The 27,524-nt window shown below is 45.0% G+C and overlaps 1 protein-coding gene across 4 annotated transcripts in view; it reads right to left on the bottom strand.

Moving 5' to 3' along the window:
* PDE4A (phosphodiesterase 4A) overlaps positions 1-27,524 on the bottom strand; it is a 1,076,361-nt gene that overhangs the window by 11,262 nt on the left and 1,037,575 nt on the right. For all 4 annotated transcript variants that reach the window (XM_075346506.1, XM_075346505.1, XM_075346508.1 and 1 more), the window contains 6 exons: positions 19,850-19,943; positions 12,692-12,870; positions 10,525-10,623; positions 9,149-9,313; positions 5,170-5,269; positions 3,446-3,600 (listed from right to left, as the gene is read on the bottom strand). In XM_075346506.1, the coding sequence (XP_075202621.1) occupies positions 3,446-3,600; positions 5,170-5,269; positions 9,149-9,313; positions 10,525-10,623; positions 12,692-12,870; positions 19,850-19,943 (792 nt within the window). The remainder of the gene's footprint in view (positions 1-3,445; positions 3,601-5,169; positions 5,270-9,148; positions 9,314-10,524; positions 10,624-12,691; positions 12,871-19,849; positions 19,944-27,524) is intronic.

The raw sequence follows: 27,524 nt of genomic DNA, 5'->3' as shown, positions 1-27,524 counted from the left end.
CTCGTACAGCCATGAGTCTTCTTGGGAATGATGCAACAGGTTTTTCACCCCTGGATTTGGAGATCCTGGGCCATTCTTCCTTGCAGATCCTCTCCAGTCCCGTCAGGTTGGATGGTGAACGTTGGTGGACAGCTATTTTCAGGTTTCTCCAGAGATGCTCAATTGGGTTTAGGTCAGGGCTGTGGCTGGGCCGGTCAAGAATGATCACAGAGTTGTTCTGAAGCCACTCCTTTGTTATTTTAGCTGTGTGCTTAGGGTCATTGTCTTGTTGGAAGGTGAACCTTCTGCCAAGTCTGAGGTCCAGAGCACTCTGGAAGAGGTTTTCTTCCAGGTTATCTCTGTAGTTGGCCACATTCATATTTTCTTCAATTTCAACCAGTCGTCCTGTCCCTGCAGCTGAAAAACATCTCCATAGCATGATGCTGCCACCACCATGTTTCACTGTTGGGATTGTATTGGGCAGGTGAGGAGCAGTGCCTGGTTTTCTCCACACATACCGCTTAGAACTTTTTGGTGATAATTCTATCTTCATCTCATCAGACCAGAGAATCCTATTTCTCATAGTCTGGGAGTCCTTCATGTGTTTTTTGCAAACTCTATGCGGCTTTCATATGTCTTGCACTGAGGAGAGGCTTCCGTCAGGGCCACTCTGCCATAAAGGCCCGACTGGTGGAGGCTGCAGTGATAGTTGACTTTGTGGAAGTTTCTACCATCTACCTACTGCATCTCTGGAGCTCAGCCACAGTGATCTTGGGGTTCTTCTTTACCTCTCTCACCAAGGCTCGTTTCCCAAGATTGCTCAGTTTGGCTGGACGGCCAGGTCTAGAAAGAGTTCTGGTGGTCTCAAACGTTTTCCATTTAAGGATTATATATGAAGGTCACTGTGCTCTTAGGAGACTTGAGTACTGCAGAAATTCTTTTGTAACCTTGGCCAGATCTGTGCCTTGCCACAAGTCTGTCTCTGAGCTCCTTGGGTAGTTTCTTTAACATCATGATTCTCATTTGGTGTGACATGCAGTGTAAGCTGTGAGGTCTTATATAGACAGGTGTGCGCCTTTCCAAATCAAGTCCTATCAGTTTAATTACACACAGCTGGAATCCAGTGACGGAGGAGAAACATCAAGGAGAATCACAAGGAAATGAACAACATGTGACAAATATGGAGTGTCTGAGCAAAGGGTCTGAATACTTATGACCATGTGATATTTCAGTTTTTCTTGTTTAATAAATTTGCAAAAATTTCTACATTTCTGTTTTTTTTCTGTCAAGATGGGGGATGGGGGCAGAGTGTACATTAATGAGAAAAAAAATGAACTTTTTTGAATTTACCAAATGGATGCAATGAAACAAAGTGAAAAATTTAAAGGGGTCTGAATACTTTCCATACCCACTGTAAGTGGACTGAAGAGCAATGGGTCCTTCATTTAGCCCCTTTCTGACCAGCAAAGCCCAGCATAAAGCCAAGTGAGATCTAACAGGTAATCGGCACTCCATCCTAGGACATTTCGGTGCACGGTGAAAGGCAGCTCAGAATAAGAAGAACCCGACACTCAAATATATATTCAATCCAATACGTTACTTTATTTACCTCTTGGAGAATCAACGGAATGGACTGAATGTACATTCGAGTGCCGGGATCTTTTTTTTACAGCCAAGTGAGGACTGAGGATGCCGACAGCTACCAAAGCTGCCATCTTGAGATGCTACAATATACAGGTAGAATCATTCCAAAGATCCCAGGACAAGGAAGGGCGTGGAGAGACGGACACCCCCAGCTCTCTAAGCTGAAAATGGATTTCTCCAGAGGGAAAAACAGCTCAACAAGTGCCGGAAAATGTCATCCTAGAACAGATCCTGGAAAAGCTTCCTGTACCAGTGCAAACCTGGGCAAAAGAACGTATGGCCGACAGCGATGGGCCGGCGGGGCACTGGCAAAAAGTTACTTGCTTGCAAGAAAAGGACTGGTCCATAAGCCAAGGGTGATAATGACTGCTTCTTTTTCTCTTACTGATAAAGACCTGAGACGGTAAAATACGAGCTTCATAAAGAGCGGACGTGCTTCACCAGTGGTAAAAATGGACATTTAGCTAAAGCCTGCGCCGCTGCAGCCATTAAAAAAAGCAAAGGTAGCGTCAGTAAATTGTGTACAGGATAAGTAATGTATGTACACAGTGACTGCACCAGCAGAATAGTGAGTGCAGCTCTGGGGTATAATACAGGAGGTAACTCAGGATCAGTAATGTAATGTATGTACACAGTGACTGCACCAGCAGAATAGTGAGTGCAGCTCTGGAGTATAATACAGGAGGTAATTCAGGATCAGTAATGTAATGTATGTACACAGTGACTGCACCAGCAGAATAGTGAGTGCAGCTCTGGAGTATAATACAGGAGGTAATTCAGGATCAGTAATGTAATGTATGTACACAGTGACTGCACCAGCAGAATAGTGAGTGCAGCTCTGGAGTATAATACAGGATATAACTCAGGATCAGTAATGTAATGTATGTACACAGTGACTGCACCAGCAGAATAGTGAGTGCAGCTCTGGAGTATAATACAGGATGTAACTCAGGATCAGTACAGGATCAGTAATGTAATGTATGTACACAGTGACTGCACCAGCAGAATACTGAGTGCAGCTCTGGAGTATAATACAGGAGGTAATTTAGGATCAGTAATGTAATGTATGTACACAGTGACTGCACCAGCAGAATAGGGAGTGCAGCTCTGGAGTATAATACAGGATATAACTCAGGATCAGTAATGTAATGTATGTACACAGTGACTGCACCAGCAGAATACTGAGTGCAGCTCTGGAGTATAATACAGGAGGTAATTTAGGATCAGTAATGTAATGTATGTACACAGTGACTGCACCAGCAGAATAGTGAGTGCAGCTCTGGAGTATAATACAGGATGTAACTCTGGATCAGTACAGGATAAGTAATGTAATGTATGTACACAGTGACTGCACCAGCAGAATAGTGAGTGCAGCTCTGGAGTATAATACAGGAGGTAATTTAGGATCAGTAATGTAATGTATGTACACAGTGACTGCACCAGCAGAATAGGGAGTGCAGCTCTGGAGTATAACACAGGAGGTAACTCAGCATCAGTACAGGATCAGTAATGTAATGTATGTACACAGTGACTGCACCTGCAGAATAGTGAGTGCAGCTCTGGAGTAGAATACAAGATAACAGTACATAATACGCGGTCAGTGTGTTAGTCAGACCATGTTGGCACAGGGCCTGACCCATTGATAATTAGGTGTGTGTGTGTTGGGGTGTGTCCACATAATTTCCTCCTGGGAAGTGTTTTCGGAAAACCTAATACCAGGATTTATAGGAAGATGTGGAGGCCGCAGTCACGCCTGGTTATTCCGCGGACCTCCCTGCTAGGTATGAAGTCAGCAGGACCCCAACATGTGAAGGCTTATTACCATGTCAATCACCATCTTCCTCATCGTCTGACGTTGGCGTTTCGTCAGGTTCTGGAAAATGTCACAGCTTTCTTCCTGCAGGAGCTTAAATCCCACGGCCAGGTGATGATTCTCCAGCACGGACTCGTCATTGTACATCAGCGCCAGCTCTGAATCTAAGTGTCAGAAAAAGGAGAATGTTGAACGTGTGGACTCCAGAGTGACCGGCGAGTCCCCACAGAAAGCGCTCTGCAGGGCATGTGGAGAGTCGTCATGGGGCCTACGACAAATCTGACTACGCGTTTTGAAGTTCTATGTATGTTGGGGTTGAAGTTATCTTCAGGCCATTCAATAAACCCTGCACTATATATTGTGATTAAATCCCCTATTTCAAGGCCTTTAATTCCCCACGCATTTTTCGGTAGCACTAACCTCCTACCCCCTGTAGATAAGGTCCTTATACATGCGGTTTCGGGGTTTGGTTTAGTCCCCTTAATTAGACCAATTAAACTACAAAGCTTCAGCCTCTTGTCATCAGGCATACAATAGCCGACGCATTTTGGGGGGCAAATTACCAACTTTCATCATGCCAAACAACAAATGATACATTTCAGGCTAGTATTAGCCCCCAGCATACAACAGATTGTACATTTTGGAGTAGAATTAACCCTTTCATTAGGCAATACAATGGGTTACGAATGTTGGGTTAGGATTAACTCCTTCTTTGCATATTACAATGGATTACGCATTTTAGGATCAGACTAACCCCATTCACCGACACATTTCAGGTCACCCTCCATCAGCACCATACAATGGATTATGCATTTTGGAGTAAGATTAACACAGTTCATCAGGGCACACAAAACAGATTTTGGGAGAGAATTAACCCTCGTCAATATTCAACAGACTATAAAATTTCAGAGTAGGGTTAACCTCTTCATCAGATCATACTATAACCTAATGAAGGGGTTAATTCTACCCTGAAATGCACTGTTTATTGAATTAAGGCAACTTTACATCTTTCCATACTACCCCACGGTGCTCTGCTTTTTCCACTGTCCATGGTAGCTGATGCTCCTCGGTATACTCCGCACTGTGGCAGTACAGCGGCAGTGGATGCTCCTCGGTATACTCCGCACTGTGGCGGTACAGCGGATGCTCCTCGGTATACTCCGCACTGTGGCGGTACAGCGGATGCTCCTCGGTATACTCCGCACTGTGGCGGTACAGCGGATGCTCCTCGGTATACTCCGCACTGTGGCGGTACAGCGGATGCTCCTCGGTATACTCCGCACTGTGGCGGTACAGTGGATGCTCCTCGGTATACTCCGCACTGTGGCGGTACAGCGGATGCTCCTCGGTATACTCCGCACTGTGGCGGTACAGCGGATGCTCCTCGGTATACTCCGCACTGTGGCGGTACAGTGGATGCTCCTCGGTATACTCCGCACTGTGGCGGTACAGTGGATGCTCCTCGGTATACTCCGCACTGTGGCGGTACAGTGGCTCTCTGGAGTCAGTGTGCTCATTATGGCGTGTGATACAGCGCTGCAGTCATTGCTCTAATCCTACAACTCCAGTTATTACACATACGGAGGAGCGCAGATGTTGACCCCCGGTATTACAGGACAGATGTTCTGCGTTGTGGCGGGCGCCCCGGAGCCATTTGTGCAGCGGATTTTTATTTTCATTCACACACACAGGACATAAGCTCTTTATCTGCACAAGACGCTGGATCCACTTACTTGTATTAATAAGAAACTGATTGGAAACTCCAGGGTGGTCGACGTCATGAATGGCAGCTGCAAACAACGCCGCTAAGATCTCCAGATCTGTAAACACCGCCTAGCGTGAGGGAGACAGAGGGGGTTACTGCACAAGTGCTGCATACAGGGTGCCACGTATGACGGTATCAGGTGCAAGTGCAGGTGGAGCAGAGAGACCGGCCCAGTGTCCGAGACGGCCGGTAAGAGGTTTCACATTGTAGCCCATAAGCATCAAATTATAGCACACTACAGCATCAGCTCGGGACTAGCACAAACTATGGCCACGATATAGTTACAAGTAACTCAAAAACACAGTTCATTGCAAAGTGTCATTAATCACAGCTTTACCAAAACCAAAAGAGTCTGAAGTTCCTGCCTTACTATACAGTCACAAGCAGCCGGACCCCGCACCCCGACAACAAAGCAACAGGGTCCCACAATACTGTCCTGTATAAACCTAGCAGTGCTCATGTATGTATGTATGTATGTATGTATGTATGTATGTATGTATGTATGCCTGCCTATATATGTGTAGTGTTCACATATGTATGCCTATATGTGTAGTAATGTATGTATGCATAAATATAGGCATGCCTGTGTGTGTAGTGTTCATGAATGAGTATGTAGGTATGTATACCTATATATGTGTGTAGTAGTTCTGTATATATGCATGCCTACGTGTGTAGTGTTCATATAAGTATGTATGCCTATATACTGTATGTGTAGTGTTTATGTACAGTATGTATGCCTATATATGTGTAGCAGTTATGTATGTATTCCCATCTGTGTGTAGTGTTCATGTATGTATATATATATGTACATGCGTGCCTATATGTGCGTAGTGTTCATGTATGCATGCCCATGTGTGTAGTGTTCATGGATCTCTGCACATCTGTGTGTAGTGTTCATGTGTGTGTGTATGTATATATATATATATATATATATATATATATATATATATATATATATATATATATATATATATATATATATATATATATATATATATATATATATATATATATTATACACACATTATATATATATATATATATATATATATATATATATATATATACACATACACATACATGCCTATATGTGTGTAGTGTTCATGTATGTATGTATGTATGTATGTATGTATGTATGTATGCCTATATGTGTAGTAGTTATGTATGCATGCATAAATATAGGCATGCCTATGTGTGTAGTGTTCATGAATGAGTATGCATGCCTATATATGTGTGTAGTAGTTATGAATATATGTATGCCTACGTGTGTAGTGTTCATATAAGTATGTATGCCTATATATGTGTGTAGCGTTTCTGTATGTATGCCTATATCTTTGTAGTCCTGTTTCGATAACAAGATCCCAAGATTTATTTTTTCCCAATAAACGCTGACATTGGCGGTTGTGCCGGCTATATCTGTTATGGCATGAAACTCGCATATGACAATTGGTGTACTCTGTATGCCCGCGTTCATCAGAGCCTTGCTGGGAAGTCACGTCTTCCATGATGGACACATGCAGACGTCTTATTTCCCGAGCTGCGACTCTCTACCTTCATGTTAATACATTATTAAACACGCCTGTGAATGGGCTGAGGGTTGTGATACCGCAGATGTCTGCTCGGTGGACGAGGTGGATGGATGTGATCACGTAATCAGGAGCGGGGTTGTGTTACTTGTGACGTCCATGTTGCTATCTCCATCTGTTTACATTGTACATTATTAATATTTACCGAGGGCTCGGGAGGAGAGGCTGTAACTCCATCACACACCTCATACTGCTAAGCTTAGGCCATTGAAAACTTTTTTTGTGCTTTTTTTGCTTTTAGTCCTCATTCTCCAGTGGGGGGAAATAATAAGAATCAAGGGGTAAAATTACAGTAATGTTGCAGCCCCCAAAGATGTCAGATGCCCCGGGCTAAGCCTAATGTGGAGCGGATAGCAGGGCACCATGTTATGATGGCAGTATTCGGATTACACCAATATCTTTGAGGAACAGCTAAAAGTTGTGCCCTTAGGACTGATAATATATTGATGCCAAGAAAGATGGAGACAACTGTAGGCAAAAAAAACCCAGTAGGCCTCAATTTATCAACAGTGTGTCTTGCTTTGTTGCCCATAGCAACCAATCACAGCACGCCTTTCATTTCAAAACCTGCTCTGGGAAAATGAAAGCTGCACTGTGATTGGTTGCTATGGATAACAAAGATGGTTTTCTTTTTAGATTATTTTGATATATCTGCCCAAATGTTTTGTTTTTTTATGTTTTGTTTTTTTTTGTTTTTTTTTAAGAAAAAGTCATTTTTCGTAGCCTGTCCAGCCACTGGTTGACCGCCTCTCTGTGCCCAAGAACTGACATACAATGTGTGAACGAACACGTTGTAGGGTTTTTTTGCTCCATTATTTTCTCAAGTTTTTTGGAAATTAAAAGCCGCTTTTTATAGTATTTACAGAAATCTCAAGGACACCATAGCTTTTTTTTTTTCCTGACTGAAATGGAAAACTGCTGTATTTTTGAAGAAGCAGCAGGCCAATTTTTTCAACGTTTTCACCATTGACAGCAATGAAAGTATAAAAACGCAAAAAAAATAATTTTTGCTGCTTTTGTAGTGAAACTAACTTTATTAATCATGTACTGTATACAAATGACAGCAAAAAAAGGCAATACACAGCAAAAAAGCAACACACAGCACAACACACAGCAGAACACACAGCACAACAACACCAAACACAACACAACAAACACAACATACCACAACACACCACCAAACAACAACACACCACCAAACAACAACACACCACCAAACAACAACACACCACCAAACAACAACACACCACCAAACAACAACACACCACCAAACAACAACACACCACCAAACAACAACACACCACCAAACAACAACACACCACCAAACAACAACACACCACCAAACAACAACACACCACCAAACAACAACACACCACCAAACAACAACACACCACCAAACAACAACACACCACCAAACAACAACACACCACCAAACAACAACACACCACCAAACAACAACACACCACCAAACACAACACACCACCAAACACAACACACCACCAAACACAACACACCACCAAACACAACACACCACCAAACACAACACAACCCCAAACAACACCAAACACAACACCAAAGGGTCATTCCGTGTCAAGTGGACCAGTGGTCCCCACTCGACGTTCTCCGATTTTGCTGAAAATTTATAAGGATGTACATGTATGTTTGAAAAGAGGTTCTGTAAATTTTTAGGGCCAGATCTCAAATATATTGGGCACTGTTGACCTTTCACTGGAGGCCCCCCCCAAGCCTGCGGCTTCAGCTAAGAGGATTTTGCAAACTTTGGCACATAGCCATTAGAGTTCTATACTGGCTATGATGCTGAAATTTGGCATACTAGCTCAACTTTTGCTGCTAAACGAGATAAAATTATTACCGGCTGTGACAAAACAATATTTCGGCCGCAATTTTGTGTCAAAGTATTTGGCAAAACGGCTCGCATAAAATTTATGCCAAACTTTACCCATATATAACTCAAGACCAAAAACCAATAGGAACTGGTGCTTTACCCTGTACAACAAACATCTTCATGACTTTGCATTGCTGCAATATCACGGTCAAAGCATATGTATTTGTGGAAAAAAAAATGCTTCAAAAATGCAATGTGTGAACATAGCCTTAAGGACTCTAGAGATAATAAATTCGATTTGCTCTGCCCAGGTCCAGTGGACAGGTCGGTCCAGGTGGTCTTCACTTCTGCGCCCAGCATCCTCATTCTGTCTTACAAGGCTTGATCTGAGACCATTATGCCAGGGGTCAGAAGTGAAGACCAAATGTCAAGGACGACCAGACTTGACTCCGGACGAACCAAATGAATCATCTACATACAGAAAACAACTGTGCAAAATCTCATGACGGTCTTACGTCTAATGCTGGAGTGGAGAGAAGCACGTGGGTGGACTGCGTGACGTCGGCGGCGTGTAGGCTGTTGTGGTACGCCACGTCCGCATGGTAGTGATCTTCTAAGGTCATCATGTAAGTGATTAGTGTGTCTACGGGGATCTTAAAGGTCTTACACAACTCTCGTTCCTGTGGGAAAAGAAAAACCAAAACATACTTCTGAATTTAAAAGAGTAGTAAAAAAAAATACACAGAAATCTCCAGTTTTTGTCTAATATTAATGTTCAGTTCTCAGGAGCTCAGCCGTGCCATCCTCCCCATCCTGCCCTTTGTGTTGTGAGGCAACTGGCTGCAGCAGGAGTCTCCCCCCTCTGTCTCGTCTGCAGTGGGACAAAAGATTGCCAAGTTATGCCCACTTGGCTAAAAGGGCCACGGATTTAGTCTGACACCCAGGTTAACCCCCATTATTTCTTTTCTAGATTTATTGTTGCTTTAGGAAGAGAAAGTAGCACAACTCTACTTAATAGGGGAGGGCAAAGTATGGTAAAAATTGTAGTACCTCAATGGTTGGAGAGATAAAAAGTGAATGTACCTAAAATAAATGGTCATGGTGCCATGTCCAGCTTTTCATGGTAGCCCCAAGTCTCCATGGACTAATACACATGCACTGTGTGTGGCTGTTAGGAAACTGGCTGCAGCAGGAGCGTCCCTCCTCTGCCTCGTCTGCAGTGGGAGAAAAGATGGCCAAGTCCTACCCCAATGGCTGAGGGGTCAGGGCTTCAGTCTGCACACCCAGGTTAACCCCTATTGTTTCATTTCTAGGTTTATTGCTCCTTTATGAAGAACAACGTAGCAGAACGCTACTCAATAGGGGGGGCAAAGTATAGTAGAAATTGTAGTCCCTTAATGATTGGAGAGATAAAAAAGTAAGTGTACCTAAAATAAGTTCTTCCGTTTGATAAAAGTGCTAAATTGGCCATAAAAAAAAAAAAAAGGTCTCCATGGACACATGCCCTTTGTGTGGCTGTTAGGCAACTGGCTGCAGCAGCAGCGTCCCCCCTCTGCCTCGTCTGCAGTGGGACAACAGATGGCCAAATCATACCCTCTTGGCTAAAGGGCCATGGCTTCAGTCTGCACACCCAGGTTAACCCCTATTGTTTCATTTCCAGGTTTATTGTTCCTTTATGAAGAGCAACGTAGCAGAACGCTACTCAATAGGGGAGGGCAAAGTATGGTAGAAATTGTAGTCCTTCAATGGTTGGAGAGAGAAAGTAAAATACGCCTAAAATAAGTTGTTCTTTTTCATATGATCTATACATAAGCCATAAAAATAAACAGAAAAAGGTCATGGTGCCATATCGGGCTTTCCATGGTAGCCCCATACATCACACACAGCTCACCTGAAATATGGTGTACATGATACAGCTCAGCGGACGGTTATTGGAATATTCTGCCACTCGGAAGATATTAAGGCCCCACTTGTTTAAATTATCTAATTCCTGGAAAGTGAGCAAAAGGCAAAGATGAAATATTGCAAGATTAGGGAAATATAAAGCATAAAATGTGCAAAAATGGTCATTTACTGGCACCACGCTAGTATGATCTCATATATAAAGGCAACGGCTACACAGCGACACTAAAATCAAAGTGTTGCACTAACAACATTGGATTGAATGATTTCCTATGGTGTTGCGTTGCGACCTTCTACGACACAGTCGCAAATCTTTACAAATGTGTTGGATTCTTCCGACTCACTTGTCAGACTTCAATGCAAGTCACACGGGACTGCGACTTATTTACAACAAATTCACAGCTCTAAAATAAAATGTAAAAGTTGCACAGATGTTTTTTGGTCATGCAGTGTGTCTAGGAGTTGCTATCGTGCAATAACCCGAGCCCGAGATTTTGTGCACAGAATATCTACAGAAGACGGGAGGACTGTTAATCTTAGATCATACACCGCTGCTTGACTATCAATAGGATATATGACTTAAAAAGGGGCAGTTTACATTGAGCAATCCTATTTTTTCTTTTTTTCTTTTTTTTTTTTTTTATAGAAGGAACCCTTGATAATAGGCGGATTACAAGCTGCCTGGATCACCGGTGATCATCTTGCTCAATAGTGATTAGTTTGTTCAGCAGTAAGTTTTTATATCTTCCACAGCACCTCCAGTGAAGAAGTGAAGAATTACACAATTTCCATTGAAATCAATAAGCTGTAAAGACACTTGGGTCCTCTAGATAGAGACACTCTTTATAGCCATATAGCATTAACATGACTGCTCGGGGAGAAGATAATCATTATCTCCTCTCCCTCCCAGCAGTCATTACCTCCTCCCCCTCCCAGCAGTCATTACCTCCTCTCCCTCCCAGCAGTCATTACCTCCTCTCCCTCCCAGCAGTCATTATCTCCTCTCCCTCCCAGCAGTCATTATCTCCTCTCCCTCCCAGCAGTCATTACCTCCTCTCCCTCCCAGCAGTCATCATCTCCTCTCCCTCCCAGCAGTCATCATCTCCTCTCCCTCCCAGCAGTCATTATCTCCTCTCCCTCCCAGCAGTCATTATCTCCTCTCCCTCCCAGCAGTCATTACCTCCTCTCCCTCCCAGCAGTCATTATCTCCTCTCCCACCCAGCAGTCATTACCTCCTCTCCCCCTCCAACCCAGTAGGCCTTATCAGATAACTTTTTGTTATTAGAGCTACAAATATCAAAGCATTATGGATTTTTCGAGAAGTGACATTACCCGAGTTATGCTCTTTTTTTTTTTAAACAAATTTTGACACACCAAGCTCAAAAGGTTGGCCATCACTGGGCTAGATAGTCTAGACAGTTAATATGTAGTAGGAAAACAAGGCATCGTGGAACAATCCTGTACCACCTCATCTTGATGGTGACCATCGGCATCCAACATATGCCCTTCCCTAGGATGTGAGTACTGTATAGACCATGATTGACACTCGAAAGTTAGAATAATTTGGAAGAACGTGTGCCAAAGTAGTAAAGCCAGCAACGGTGGCATATGGAAGAGAATAGGCGAGCCCAGCTTCTAAGTTCATGCATCTGCAACAATAATGACCAACCTCCACCATGAGGCTATGTCCGCACGTTGCTTTTTACCTGCTTTTTACCTGCGTTTTTGCTGCTTTTTCAACTGCAGCGTTTAATGTCAAAATGGTTGTGTTCTGCTTTTCAAGCAAAGTCTATGGGAATTTGGGTTTCTTGTCCGCACTATGCAGTTCAAACTGCAGTCTTTTTGTTGCAGAACTTTGGTCAAAAACTCAGCTTTGCAGTGCAAAACCCAAATGGCAAAAACAATTGACATGTCAATTGTTTTTGCCATTTGGGTTTTGCACTGCAAAGCTGAGTTTTTGACCAAAGTTCTGCCACAAAAAGGCTGCAGTTTGAACTGCATAGTGCGGACAAGAAACCCAAATTCCCATAGACTTTGCTTGAAAAGCAGAACACAACCATTTTGGCATTAAACGCTGCAGTTGAAAAAGCAGCAAAAAAGCAGGTAAAAAGCAGGTAAAAAGCAACGTGTGGACATAGCCTTAATTTGAGCTTTACCTTTTCGAGAGGTTCCTCTTGGTCGGTCTTGACTCCAAAACGAGGTATTGTAGAGTTGGTCAGGCTGGAGCTGTGAGTGAGCTTCTTGACGCCACTGATTTGGCACATGGTCTGCTGTTTCTTCTTCTTTTCTCGCTCCTTCTGTGTTGGGGAAGGGATCTCCACTTCATTCTGTTTGTCTGGAGATGACAAAGTCCAAGAAATAAATCCTCACCTCGTTCTAAACTGCATATAAAGCCAAATTATTTAGTATCTACCTATTCTGCGCCATACTGAGACTTTTTGTTCTTGGAAGATTGTGCTGCCATTTTTTACAGTAGATATGCCGAACCTCAAGAGGTAGATAGGTAAGGACAGGAGGAGGTGAAGTAATGGTAACTCCATCGATCCTAGGTTGGGTCTGCTCTTCAACGTGCACGGCATGCTCTGAGGACACAGGGTGGGGGGCTCTGCATTTAAAGACCACCAGGGACAGCTGTTCTACATTTCCTTATGACCATCTTACAGGAAGGACTGGGAAAACGTGCAGTTTACTGGTTCCAGAACGCATTAGTATGGTCAGATCATGTATCTTATGGGAAGAGATTGCACTATTTACGTGGCAGAATTAACAAATCCATCTGTGCAGCTAACCTTACACCGATAGTTACTGGTATAACTTAATGCAACTTTTCCCATATCCCCCCCTCCCCCCTTTAAGGGAATATGCAGCAGTAAAGGAGTATACAATTTCACAGCACTACCTATAGCAACAACACGCAGTACACAGTGGTGAAAACACAGAAGCATCTAACCACACAGATTTTACTGTAAAAAGTATAGTAAATGGGATTTCTACGGTAAATTTTAAAAATAGAAATAGATACCAATAAGATGTAATATGCCTATCCTTGTGCCTGGTAGTAATGTGCCCATATTGTCCCCTGTCGTAATGTGCCCATATTGTCCCCTGTCGTAATGTGCCCATATTGTCTCCTGTCGTAATGCGCCCATATTGTCCCCTGTCGTAATGTGCCCCCATCTTTTAGTAATGTCCTCATTCCAGTCTCCTTGTCCCCTATTATGCCGTTGTGAATATATATATACACACACACATATATATACATATACATATACATATACATATATATATATATATATATATATATATATATATATATATATATATATATATATATACACACATACACACACACACACACATACATATATTTTTATATTTTACACACACACACACACACACACACACACACACACACACACACAAATATATTCTCATCTGTCCTCCGTTCCCGCGGTGCCCTCTTACCTGCTTAATGCGAACCGCAGGCACAATTGACCCCTCGGTGATCGCGGCTGGTGCAGAGACCGCCACTGTTGTCGTCAGTGCTTTACCTCACTTGAATGTTTTGCGGCGCCACAAAGCATTTAAGTAAAGTAAAGCGTTGAAGACAACAGCGACAGCCCCTGCACCAGCCGCGATCACCAAGGGGTCTATTGTGCCTGTGGTCCACAAGAAGAAGGCAAGAGGGCACCGTGGGACTGGCGCACAGGGAAGAATAATTTTTTGTGGCACCTTCACTTGAGTATAAACTGAGGGGGGCATTATCAGCATAAAAAATATGGGCTGAAAAACTCATCTGAAACTTAAGTATATACGGTACATATATTTCTAAAAGTGTTATTGACATGAATTTCTCTCCAGATGTTGGTAATAACCCAACCCATCCAATCCACACAGTCAAAAAAAAATAAAAAATCAAACCATATAGATGTCCATACCTTATCTGTAATAATGAGAAATGACAGGGAAAAAGTATTGAACACATGAAGAAAAAAATGCAAAAAGTCATGACACCAGCTGAAATCTATCAGTAATTAGAAAGCAATCTAATAGTAAAAAACAACATCAGCTGGTTCTACTGATGGCCTATAAAAAGGTGTCTCATTACCAAGGTGCCACACAAGAAACATCTCATGATGGGTAAAACCAGTGAGCTGTCTCAAGACCTTCACAAGCTTATTGTTCCAAAAGATACTGATGGCATTGGTTACAGAAGAATTTCTAAACTACTGAAGGATCCAGTGAGCTTTGCTGGGGCCATAATCCTGAAGTGGAAAGAACATAATTTCACCATAAATTAGTTTGACCACATGCTCCCCGCAGATTGCAGGCAGGGGAGTGAAAATAATTATCAGAATAGTTATCCAAGAGCCAAGAACCACTGGTGAAAAGCTGCAGAAAGACCTGGAATCAGCAGGATCAATGGTTTCCAAAAAAAAAGCCATAAGTAATGCATTCCCCCCTCTATATCCTGTAAGCACGCTCGCCATGCAAGACTCTATTGCTGAACAAAAAGCATGATCAAGTGCATATAATGTTTGCTCAACAATTGGACAAGTCTGTGAAATACTGGGAGAATATAGTCTGGTCAGATGAGACCAAAACTGAACTATTTGGATGCCATAATACATACACCACGTTTGGAGGTCAAAAGCCAAATCACCCCAAAAAACACCAAAGCAACAGTGAAGTATGGAGGTGGGAACATCATGGATTATGGATGGTTTTCAGCATACAGAACTGGCAAACTTCATAGAATTGAAGGATGAATGTACAGATGTACTGAGACATTCCTGATAAATATCTGTTGCCATCTACCAGGATGATGATGAAACGAGGGTGGACATTTCAGCAAGACAATGATCCCAAACATACAGCCAAGGAAACTCTCAATTGGTTTCAGAGAAAGAAAATAAAGCTTTGTAATGTATCTTATCAGAGAAATCTGCTCTTTCACCTCCTGGACAGATCTTTAAAGGCAAATCTGCGGAGTTATTATGCTATATGGGAATGAGGTCCCACCATCCTAACACTAGACCTTTATGAGTCTGGAAGGTGGCAGCTTCACAGATGGAAGTCATAATAATGGCTTTTCCAGAAACAGATATGGAAAATTTGTGAACTTGTCTTATCTCATCATTTATGGGTCTCAGGGAATGGTGGGAATTGTAGTTTTCAACCACTGGTTTACGAGTCGTCATGAGGCACCGGTTCTGCACAGATGTCTGGTTTCGTAAGTAATCCACCCCGCGGGACAGCACACGTCTCTCCTCTTTTTCCCACAGCCGGCAATTTTTAAAAGCCAACTAAATATACATTTAGGACTAGCAGACATAAATAATCGTCATCGCGTTTCGCATCAGTCCCACGTCAGAGGTTTATTAATACATGATGGGATTACTGACTTTCTATCGGCTTGGGAAGCATGAATCACAAAACCAGATGACACCTTCCCCAACCCCGTTTTATATCTGTTTAAAGGAAAGCCCCTTGAATGTCGGGCTGTAAAAAAACTTTATACTGAGGGCACTGAGATGCGGGAGACTGATGGGTCTAACTAAAGACAGGGACTGCAACAGATAAATGATGTGTGGACCAATACAAGGAGTAAAGCCTCATACACTTTAGATATTTAGATATCTGTCAGCAATTGATCATAAGGCCGATAGCTCTCTCCCCAGACTCCCCCCCCCCCCCCATACAGAAGATTGTTTGGCTTAGCTAAGCACTTCTACGTTCTTCATGAGAGAGTCACTGCCAGACTCCTCCATCTCCCCCGCTCTCCAGGCTCCTCAGCTTTTCCACCCCCCACTCCAGGCTCCTCCATCTCCCCTACTCCAACAGGCTCCTCCGTCTCCCCTACTCCAACAGGCTCCTCCGTCTCCCCTACTCCAACAGGCTCCTCAGTCTCCCCTACTCCAACAGGCTCCTCAGTCTCCCCTACTCCAACAGGCTCCTCCGTCTCCCCTACTCCAACAGGCTCCTCCGTCTCCCCTACTCCAAACAGGCTCCTCCGTCTCCCCTACTCCAAACAGGCTCCTTCGTCTCCCCTACTCCAAACAGGCTCCTCCATCTCCCCTACTCCAACAAGCTCCTCCATCTCCCCTACTCCTAACAAGCTTCTCCGTCTCCCCTACTCCTAACAGGCTCCTCCGTCTCCCCTACTCCTAACAGGCTCCTCCGTCTCCCCTACTCCTAACAGGCTCCTCCGTCTCCCCTACTCCAACAGGCTCCTCCGTCTCCCCTACTCCAACAGGCTCCTCCGTCTCCCCTACTCCAACAGGCTCCTCCGTCTCCCCTACTCCAACAGGCTCCTCCGTCTCCCCTACTCCAACAGGCTCCTCCGTCTCCCCTACTCCAACAGGCTCCTCCGTCTCCCCTACTCCAACAGGCTCCTCCGTCTCCCCTACTCCAACAGGCTCCTCCGTCTCCCCTACTCCAACAGGCTCCTCCGTCTCCCCTACTCCAACAGGCTCCTCCGTCTCCCCTACTCCAACAGGCTCCTCCGTCTCCCCTACTCCAACAGGCTCCTCCATCTCCCCTACTCCAACAGGCTCCTCAGTCTCCCCTACTCCAACAGGCTCCTCAGTCTCCCCTACTCCAACAGGCTCCTCAGTCTCCCCTACTCCAAACAGGCTCCTCCATCTCCCCTACTCCAACAGGCTCCTCAGTCTCCCCTACTCCAACAGGCTCCTCAGTCTCCCCTACTCCAACAGGCTCCTCAGTCTCCCCTACTCCAAACAGGCTCCTCCATCTCCCCTACTCCAACAGGCTCCTCCGTCTCCCCTACTCCAACAGGCTCCTCCGTCTCCCCTACTCCAACAGGCTCCTCAGTCTCCCCTACTCCAACAGGCTCCTCCGTCTCCCCTACTCCAACAGGCTCCTCAGTCTCCCCTACTCCAACAGGCTCCTCCGTCTCCCCTACTCCAACAGGCTCCTCAGTCTCCCCTACTCCAACAGGCTCCTCAGTCTCCCCTACTCCAACAGGCTCCTCAGTCTCCCCTACTCCAACAGGCTCCTCAGTCTCCCCTACTCCAACAGGCTCCTCCGTCTCCTCTACTCCAACAGGCTCCTCCGTCTCCTCTACTCTAACAGGCTCCTCCGTCCCAATATCGGTTGGTTCGGCTGACTTTAGTCCAATGTGTACATGGGGGGGGGCTTAAAAAGGAATGAAGTTGGCCAGCACTGGGACCAACAAATGACTTTGTTGGGATGCAGTTTCACCCCTTATATAAGATTATTATTATGCAGTCTGTGGACAAGAATTGAGGACACCTCTTTTGATCTTGTAGGAATTACCCTTCCAAAACCACAAGTGTCAACATGGATTTCAGCCGCCTTTGAGGCAGCAGACTTTTTTAGAAGCGTTTAAAAAAAAATATATATATGTTTTCCAAATGGAAACCGTTCGGAAACTTTTTCTTAAAGATTTTTGAGAGGTGTATTTTTTCCTGAAGTGGTTTGAAAGTTTAGAAACCGTTTTTTTTCCTGTAACATTTCGTTTGCACCCTTTTGACTGGACAGCGCCTTGCTTTGAGAATTTCATGGAAGAAAAAGGGAAGAAAAGAAAAAAAAAAAAAAAGCTCCTCAAATGAGATTTTTCCCAAGTAAATCTTGCAACTTTTTTTGCACGGGATTTTGGAGAAGATTCACTCCAAACACCTCCTTAAAAAAACCCTCAGTGTGAACATCAGCCAAGAGCCTCTACTCTGTAAAGGCTTTCTCCAAAATTTGGAAGCTTGTCTGTGTAAATTTGTTCCAATTTAGCCAAAATATTATTTGCGATCTTGTAGACGTTCCAACTCGGAATTGGCCATCCGTCTAATTAATCTCCAAAATGTTGAATAAGACTGAGCTACTCAAGTTACCCTACATCAAACTCATCGTAAAAACTCTTTATGGCATAAATGTGAATAAAAACCTTAGACCAATATACCTTTACCATGATATGTTACACGAGGTATCCTGGTAGGTAGGGTTGTCCAAGCAGGAAGAGTGTCCTGGTAGGTAGGGTTGTCCAAGCAGGAAGAGTGTCCTGGTAGGTAGGGTTGTCCAAGCAGGAAGAGTGTCCTGGTAGGTAGGGTTGTCCAAGCAGGAAGAGAGTCTTGGTAGGTAGGGTTGTCCAAGCAGGATGAGAGTCCTGGCTGGTAGGGTTGTCGAAGCAGGAAGAGTGTCCTGGTAGGTAGGGTTGTCCAAGCAGTAAGAGAGTCCTGGCAGGTAGGGTTGTCCAAGCAGGAAGAGAGTCCTGGCTGGTAGGGTTGTCCAAGCAGGAAGAGTGTCCTGGTAGGTAGGGTTGTTGAAGCAGGAAGAGTGTCCTGGCAGGTAGGGTTGTCCAAGCAGGAAGAGTGTCCTGGTAGGTAGGGTTGTCCAAGCAGGAAGAGTGTCCTGGTAGGTAGGGTTGTTGAAGCAGGAAGAGTATCCTGGCAGGTAGGGTTGTCCAAGCAGGAAGTGTGTCCTGGTAGGTAGGGTTGTCCAAGCAGGAAGAGTTTCCACTGTGTTTTTGAAACCATTTTTTGTGGAAGATTTTGGAACAGTTCCACTCAAAAAAAAAAAAAAATCATCAAAAAACTTCTGTGAGAACGTCGGATAAAACCCCATTTACATGGTCCATGCAAAAGAACGCTTGTTCCGGACCACCAGCCAGTGTAAACGTGCCACCGATCACTTAACGAAAGGACCATTCACTTGTCTTGGCTGTCCGGCACAAAAACCATTAACGTCGGCAACACATTCCTCCATGTAAACAGGGGTGTGCTGCCAACAATATACTCACTCTATGTACTTATTAATCGATCATTCTGCCCCATAATGAATCGGCAGCCTGTTCAGACCGTGTTAATTGCCCCTTAAATTAAAATTGGCTACAATTACTTTTAATGAGAGAGTCTCTAGTGACCAGAAATGTCTCATCGGTGGCCCATGTTGTTGCTTTTTTCACCCATGATGCTTACACTGCAGCTCTTCTTGCTGTGATCGGCTCCTTTGCATCTGCACAAGCTCTCCCAGAGGTCGGTGCATGGAGAGCCAATATCCATTGGAATGTTACCGAATGACTATGAACCCTTAGATAAAAGTGTGCCGGCACTTGCACATTCTAAGTCACCCAAAAACTATGAATGTGGCCACCTACCAACAACCATTTAGAGTCCCCAAAAACCTTTCGACTGATACAATAGTACACTGCAACGTGAACCCCCATCACATATTGGCCTCGAGTGCCGGAAAACCTAACACACCACCACAGCCACCCCACAACCAGTGATCATCACGAGAAGGTATTGTATGGATACAGGTACGACGGGTACGTTACTCACCAAGAAAGGTGTTGGAAATATATTCTGAGACCTGATTCCCGGAACGGCTCATCTCAGACAAGTGGGTCAGCTCACGGTTCAGCATTCTCTTGAACTATGGGTAAAAGAATAAAAAAATAAAATTAGGATTAAAAAAGTAAAAAAATAATAATACCGCACATCATTCACAACCGCACAGCGCATATTACAGAAATACGGTACATTCTATGACATATAACATTGCTGCATCAAGTTTACAGATTACAAAAGGATCATTCGCACCACTAAAAAAAATTTACAGAAAAAAAAAAAGTGAAAAATCAAAGAGCATAAATGTAAATTAATGGCTGCATGTAGCACATCCTATAAACCCCCCACTATATGTATGGCTCAGTGACAGGATCGACACCACCAGGGATTCCCACCTTGATGTATCCCCAGGACACAGAGAGCAGGTAGTTGATGTCCGGCATGGTCCCGGCTGTGTGGTGCCGCAGTCGTGATCACTTTATTTCCTCCGTTTCTCCTCTTCTTTCCTTCCTTCTCAGGAGTGTTAGTGAATCATCATCTCGTCCAATTCACCCACAGCGCAGTTCACACCGGCGGCAGCACATGTGCAGGGGATTCACTATAGAGCCCTCATCAGGAAGCCCACCCCTCCGCCGTGCAGGTCTCTGACCCCCGACTGCCTCCTCTCACCGACCCTACTGTAGAGTGTCTCTCCTCTCATAGACCCTGACTGCTGACCATCTGTCTCCTTGTGGAGGCTCTTCTCTTTTTTTCATTTTCCAGACTCTTTCCTCCTCAATCCCCTTCATCCATCTCTCCTATCTCCTACTCCTTACATACTGAGCAGCCTCTCCCCCTCAGCCCCCCGCAGTCTCTCCCCCTCAGCCCCCCGCAGTCTCTCCCCCCTCAGCCCCCCGCAGTCTCTCCCCCCTCAGCCCCCCGCAGTCTCTCCCCCCTCAGCCCCCCGCAGTCTCTCCCCCCTCAGCCCCCCGCAGTCTCTCCCCCCTCAGCCCCCCGCAGTCTCTCCCCCCTCAGCCCCCCGCAGTCTCTCCCCCCTCAGCCCCCCGCAGTCTCTCCCCCCTCAGCCTCTCCCCCCTCAGCCCCGCAGTCTCTCCCCCCTCAGCCCCGCAGTCTCTCCCCCCTCAGCCCCCCGCAGTCTCTCCCCCCTCAGCCCCCCGCAGTCTCTCCCCCCTCAGCCCCCCGCAGTCTCTCCCCCCTCAGCCCCCCGCAGTCTCTCCCCCCTCAGCCCCCCGCAGTCTCTCCCCCCTCAGCCCCCCGCAGTCTCTCCCCCCTCAGCCCCCCGCAGTCTCTCCCCCCTCAGCCCCCCGCAGTCTCTCCCCCCTCAGCCCCCCGCAGTCTCTCCCCCCTCAGCCCCCCGCAGTCTCTCCCCCCTCAGCCCCGCAGTCTCTCCCCCCTCAGCCCCGCAGTCTCTCCCCCCTCAGCCCCGCAGTCTCTCCCCCCTCAGCCCCGCAGTCTCTCCCCCGCAGTCTCTCCCCCCTCAGCCCCGCAGTCTCTCCCCCCTCAGCCCCGCAGTCTCTCCCCCCTCAGCCCCGCAGTCTCTCCCCCCTCAGCCCCGCAGTCTCTCCCCCCTCAGCCCCGCAGTCTCTCCCCCGCAGCCTCAGCCCCGCAGTCTCTCCCCCGCAGCCTCAGCCCCGCAGTCTCTCCCCCCTCAGCCCCGCAGTCTCTCCCCCCTCAGCCCCGCAGTCTCTCCCCCCTCAGCCCCGCAGTCTCTCCCCCCTCAGCCCCGCAGTCTCTCCCCCCTCAGCCCCGCAGTCTCTCCCCCCTCAGCCCCGCAGTCTCTCCCCCCTCAGCCCCGCAGTCTCTCCCCCCTCAGCCCCGCAGTCTCTCCCCCCTCAGCCCCGCAGTCTCTCCCCCCTCAGCCCCGCAGTCTCTCCCCCCTCAGCCCCGCAGTCTCTCCCCCCTCAGCCCCGCAGTCTCTTCCCCCTCAGCCCCGCAGTCTCTCCCCCCTCAGCCCCGCAGTCTCTCCCCTCAGCCCTGCAGTCTCCTGGTCCAGGATCTTGGATGATGATGGTATGTTTCCTGCTCCCTTCAGGTCTTGGATCCTCGCTGACTTATATAAAGTTCATTCATCCCAGATAGACAGAGAACAATCTGTCGTCCACATTTCCTACAATGACTGCTCCTTCTGCCTGACACAAGTGTCCTTGTTTTCCCAATCCCTCAGCACTCCCCTCCTCCGGCCGCCTCCTTCTGTGTAGTATCCTGTCTGCTGCACCCGTCTCCAATAACATCCACAAGGCATCCGAATACTAATCTACACGTAATACTATCTATATACTGATAATAATCACACTGCACTGTATAATGATATACAGTACAGACCAAAGGTTTGGACACACCTTCTCATTCAAAGAGTTTTCTTTATTTTCATGACTCTGAAAATTGTAGATTCACATTGAAGGCATCAAAACTATGAATTAACACATGTGGAATGAAATACTTAACAAAAAAGTGTGAAACAACTGAAAATATGTCTTATATTCTAGGTTCTTCAAAGTAGCCACCTTTTGCTTTGATTACTGCTTTGCACACTCTTGGCATTCTCTTGATGAGCTTCAAGAGGTAGTCACCGGAAATGGTCTTCACTTCACAGGTGTGCCCTGTCAGGTTTAATAAGTGGGATTTCTTGCCTTATAAATGGGGTTGGTACCATCAGTTGTGTTGTACAGAAGTCTGGTGGATACACGGCTGATAGTCCTATTGAATAGACTCTTAGAATCTGTATTATGGCAAGAAAAAAGCAGCTAAGTAAAGAAAAACGAGTGGCCATCATTACTTTTAAGAAATGAAGGTCAGTCAGTCCGAAAAATTGGGAAAACTTTGAAAGTGTCCCCAAGTGCAGAGGCAAAAAACATCAAACGCTACAAAAAAAATGGCTCACATGAGGACCGCACCAGGAAAGGAAGACCAAGAGTCACCTCTGCTGCGGAGGATAAGTTTATCAGAGTCACCAGTCTCAGAAATTGCAGGTTAACAGCAGCTCAGATTAGAGACCAGGTCAATGCCACCCTGAGTTCTAGCAGCAGACACATCTCTAGAACAACTGTTAAGAGGAGACTTTGTGCAGCAGGCCTTCATGGTAAAAGAGCTGCTAGGAAACCACTGCTAAGGACAGGCAACAAGCAGAAGAGACTTGTTAAGGCTAAAGAACACAAGGAATGGACATTAGACCAGTGGAAATCTGTGCTTTGGTCGGATGAGTCCAAATTTGAGATCTTTGGATCCAACCACCGTGTCTTTGTAGAAAAGGTGAACGGATGGACTCTACATGCCTGGTTCCCACCGTGAAGCATGGAGAAGGAGGTGTGATGGTGTGGGGGTGCTTTGCTGGTGACACTGTTTGGGTTTATTCAAAATTGAAGGCATACTGAACCAGCATGGCTATCACAGCATCTTGCAGTGGCATGCTATTTTATCCGGTTTGCGTTTAGTTGGACCATCATTTATGTTTCAACAGGACAATGACCCCCAAACACACCTCCAGGCTGTGTAAGGACTATTTGACTAAGAAGGAGAGTGATGGGGGGCTACGCCAGATGACCTGGCCTCCACAGTCACCAGAACTGAACCCAATCGAGATGGTTTGGGGTGAGCTGGACCGCAGAGTGAAGGCAAAAGGGCTAACAAGTGCTAAGCATCTCTAGGAACTCCTTCAAGACTGTTGGAAAACTATTTCCGGTGACTACCTCTTGAAGCTCATCAAGAAAATGCCAAGAATGTGCAAAGCGGTAATCAAAGCAAAAAAGGTGGCTATTTTGAAAAACCTAGAATATAAGACATATTTTCAGTTGTTTCACACTTTTTTGTTAAGTATTTCATTCCACATGTGTTAATTCATAGTTTTGATGCCTTCAATGTGATGCTACAATTTTCAGAGTTATGAAAATAAAGAAAACGCTTAGAATGAGAAGGGGTGTCCAAACTTTTGGTCTGTACTGTATCTATATACTGCTAATAATCACACTGCTCTGCATAATGATATATCTTTACACTGATAATAATCACATTGAGCTGTATACAATGGCATGTAAAAGTTTGGGCACCCCTGGTCAAAACTACTGTTATCTTGAACAGCTAAGCAAGTTAAAGATGAAATTGTCTCTAAAAGGCATAAAGTTATAGATGACACATTTCCTTTGTATTTTAGGAAAAGAAAAAAAAAATCTTTCACATTTAAAAAATGACATGAAAAATGGGCCAATGGAAAAGTTTGGACACTCTTGGAGATTTGTGTGCTCAGATAACTATGACAAAATGTCAGATCTTAAATAGCCTGTTATGGCGTGTTCACCATCATTGTTAAGAAAGGCCGGGTGATGCAAATTTTACAGCTTTATAAAAACCCAGCCTCCTCTAACCTTGTGACAAAACCCAGCAGCCATGGGTTATTCTACGCAGCTGCCTAGCACTCTGAAAATAAAAATGGTGGAGGCCCAAAAAGCAGGAGAAGGCTATAAGAAGATACAAAAGCGTTTTCAAGTTGCCCTTTCCTCAGTTCGAAATGTAATTAGGAAATCGCAGTTACCAGGAACAGAGAAGGTCAAGATAAGGTCTGGAAAACCAAGCTACATTTTTTAAGAGCTGCTTCTAAGATTGCTGGATAAGAAAATCAGAAAACCTGCATGACTGCAAAAGACCTTCAGGAAGATTTAGCAGAGACTGGAGTTGTGGTACATTGTTCTACTGTTCAGAGACACCTGCACAAATTTGGTGTTCACGGAACGGTCATCAGTAGAAAAACTCTCCTGTGTCCTCACAATAAAATTCAGCATCAGAAGTCTGCAATAGAACATCTCTCAAGCCTGATGTATTTTGGAAAGAAGTCCTGTGGACCAATGAGGTTAAAATACAACTTTGGCCACAATCATCAAAGGTGAAAATGGAGAAAAAAAAAGGGCACAGAATTTCAGGAAAAGAACATCTCACCAACTACTAAGCATGGGAGTGGACCAATCATGCTTTGGGGTTGTGTTGCAGTCAATGGCACTGGGAAAGATTCACGGACAGAGGGAAGAATGGATCCAATGAAATTTCAAATTGTTGATGCCAACAAAAACACGCTGTATAAAAGCTGAAGTAGAAAAAGAGGAGAAAAGAGGATAATGATCCAAAACAACAAAAATCCACAACAGATGACCTCAAAAGGAGCCAGCTGAAGGTTTTACAGTGGCCCTCACAGACCACTGATCTGAACATCGTTGAAAATCTGTGGCTATATATCAAAAGAACCGAGCAAGTAAGACGGGCCAGGAATCTCACAGAACGGGAAGACGAGCCAGGAATCTCACAGAACGGGAAGACGAGCCAGGAATCTCACAGAACGGGAAGACGAGCCAGGAATCTCACAGAACGGGAAGACGAGCCAGGAATCTCACAGAACGGGAAGACGAGCCAGGAATCTCACAGAACGGGAAGACGAGCCAGGAATCTCACAGAACGGGAAGACGAGCCAGGAATCTCACAGAACGGGAAGACGAGCCAGGAATCTCACAGAACGGGAAGACGAGCCAGGAATCTCACAGAACGGGAAGACGAGACCGGACTCTCACAGAACGGGAAGACGAGCCAGGAATCTCACAGAACGGAAAGACGAGCCAGGAATCTCACAGAACGGAAAGACGAGCCAGGAATCTCACAGAATGGGAAGACTTTCCAAGTAAGAATGGAGGAAAATCCCTCAAACAAGAATTGAAAGAATCTTGGCTGTTACAAAAAGTGTTTCCAAGCTGTGATACTTGCCAAAGGGGGTGCTGCTAAGTACTAACCATGCAGAGTGTCTAAACTATTGCATTGGCAATTTTTTTTTCTTTGTTCATGTATTTTTTTTTTTTTTGCATGAAATACAAAGGAAATATTCAATCTTTAACTTTATGCCTTTTAGAGATCAATCTTTAAGTTTTGCGCACGCGGAGTAAGTATTTCGTTGCAGAAGTTTCTGCACCATATCTGGATCTCTTTGCAGAAAGAAAATGTGCATTTTGTCACGTTTTGAGGACTTTTTGATGTGTTTTTTATGCATTCTGGGATAGAAAAAAAACCTGAAAGAATTGACAAGCTGCAGATATACTTCTGCACCAAATCTGCAAGTGAAAAAAAAAAACAACGTGCACAAAACTCCAGGATTCTCTTTGACTTTGCTGGAATAAGAATTTGCATTCAGTTTTGTGACAAAACTGCACTAAAAACGAGATAAAAAAAGCACTGTGTGCACATACCCAATCAGAATTGACCAGGGGTGCCCAAACTTTTACATTCTATTGTATATATACACAATGACAATCACACTGCTCTGTATAATGATACAGTGGGTACGTAAAGTATTCAGACCCCTTTAAATTTTTCACTTTGCTTCATTGCAGCCATTTGGTAACTTCAAAAATGTCCATTTTTTTCTCATTAATGTACACTCTGCACCCCATCCCCCATCTTGACAGAAAAAAACCCCCCACAGAAATGTAGACATTTTTGCAAATTTATTGAACAAGAAAAACTGAAATATCACATGGTCATAAGTATTCAGACCCTTTAAGCACCCTCCTTTTGGGCTAGTACAGCCATGAGTCTTCTTTGGAATGATGCAACAAGTTTTTCACCCCTGGATTTGGGGATCCTCTGCCATTCTTTCTTGTAGATCCTCTCCAGTTCGGTCAGGTTGGATGGTGAACGTTGGTGGACAGCATTTATCAGGTCTCTCCAGAGATGCTCCATTAGGTTTAGGTCAGGGCTCTGGCTGGGCCGGTCAAGAATGGTCACAGAGTTGTTCTGAAGCCACTCCTTTGTAATTTTAGCTGTGTATTTAGGGTCATTGTCTTGTTGGAAGATGAACCTTTGGCCAAGTCTGAGGTCCAGAGCACTCTGGAAGAGGTTTTCTTCCCAGATAGCTCTGTACTTGGCCGCATTCATCTTTTCTTCAATTGCAACCAGTCGTCCTGTCCCTGCAACTGATAAACACCCCCATAGCATACTGCTGCCACCACCATGTTTTCACTGTGGGGATTGTATTGGGCAGGTGATGAGAAGTGCCTGGTTTTCTCCACACATACAGCTTAGAATCATCACCAAAAAGTTCTATCTTCGTCTCATCAGACCAGAGAATCTTAGTCTGGGAGTCCTTCATGTGTTTTTTGCAAGCTATGCAGGCTTTCATATGTCTTACACTGAGGAGAGGCTTCCATTGGGCCACTCTGCCATAAAGGCCTGGCTGGTGGAGGGCTGCAGTGATAGGTGACTTTGTAGAACTTTCTCTCATCTCCCTACTGCATCTCTGGAGCTCAGCCACAGTGATCTTGGGGTTGTTCTTTACCTCTCTCACCAAGGGTCTTCTCCCACAATTTCTCAGTTTGGCTGGACTGTCAGGTCTAGGTGGTCCCAAACTCCTTTCATTTAAGGATTATGGAGGCCACTGTGCTCTTAGGAACCTTGAGTACTGCAGAAATTCTTTTGTAACCTTGGCCAGATCTGTGCCTTGCCACAATTCTGTCTCTGAGCTCCTTGGTATGGAGCGGGTGAGCAAAGGGTCAGACTACTTATGACCATGTGATATTTCAGTTTTTCTTATTTAATAAAGTTGCAAATATTTTTATATTTCTGTTTTTTTTCTGTCAAGATGGGGGATGGGGTGCAGAGTGTACATTAATGAGAAAAAAAATAAAAACTTTTTTGAATT

The sequence above is a fragment of the Anomaloglossus baeobatrachus genome, chromosome 4 (assembly GCF_048569485.1).
Source record: "Anomaloglossus baeobatrachus isolate aAnoBae1 chromosome 4, aAnoBae1.hap1, whole genome shotgun sequence".
Lineage (NCBI taxonomy): Eukaryota > Metazoa > Chordata > Amphibia > Anura > Aromobatidae > Anomaloglossus > Anomaloglossus baeobatrachus.
The sequence above is the reverse complement of the archived record's forward strand: the minus strand, read 5'-3'. Positions and strand labels throughout refer to the sequence as shown.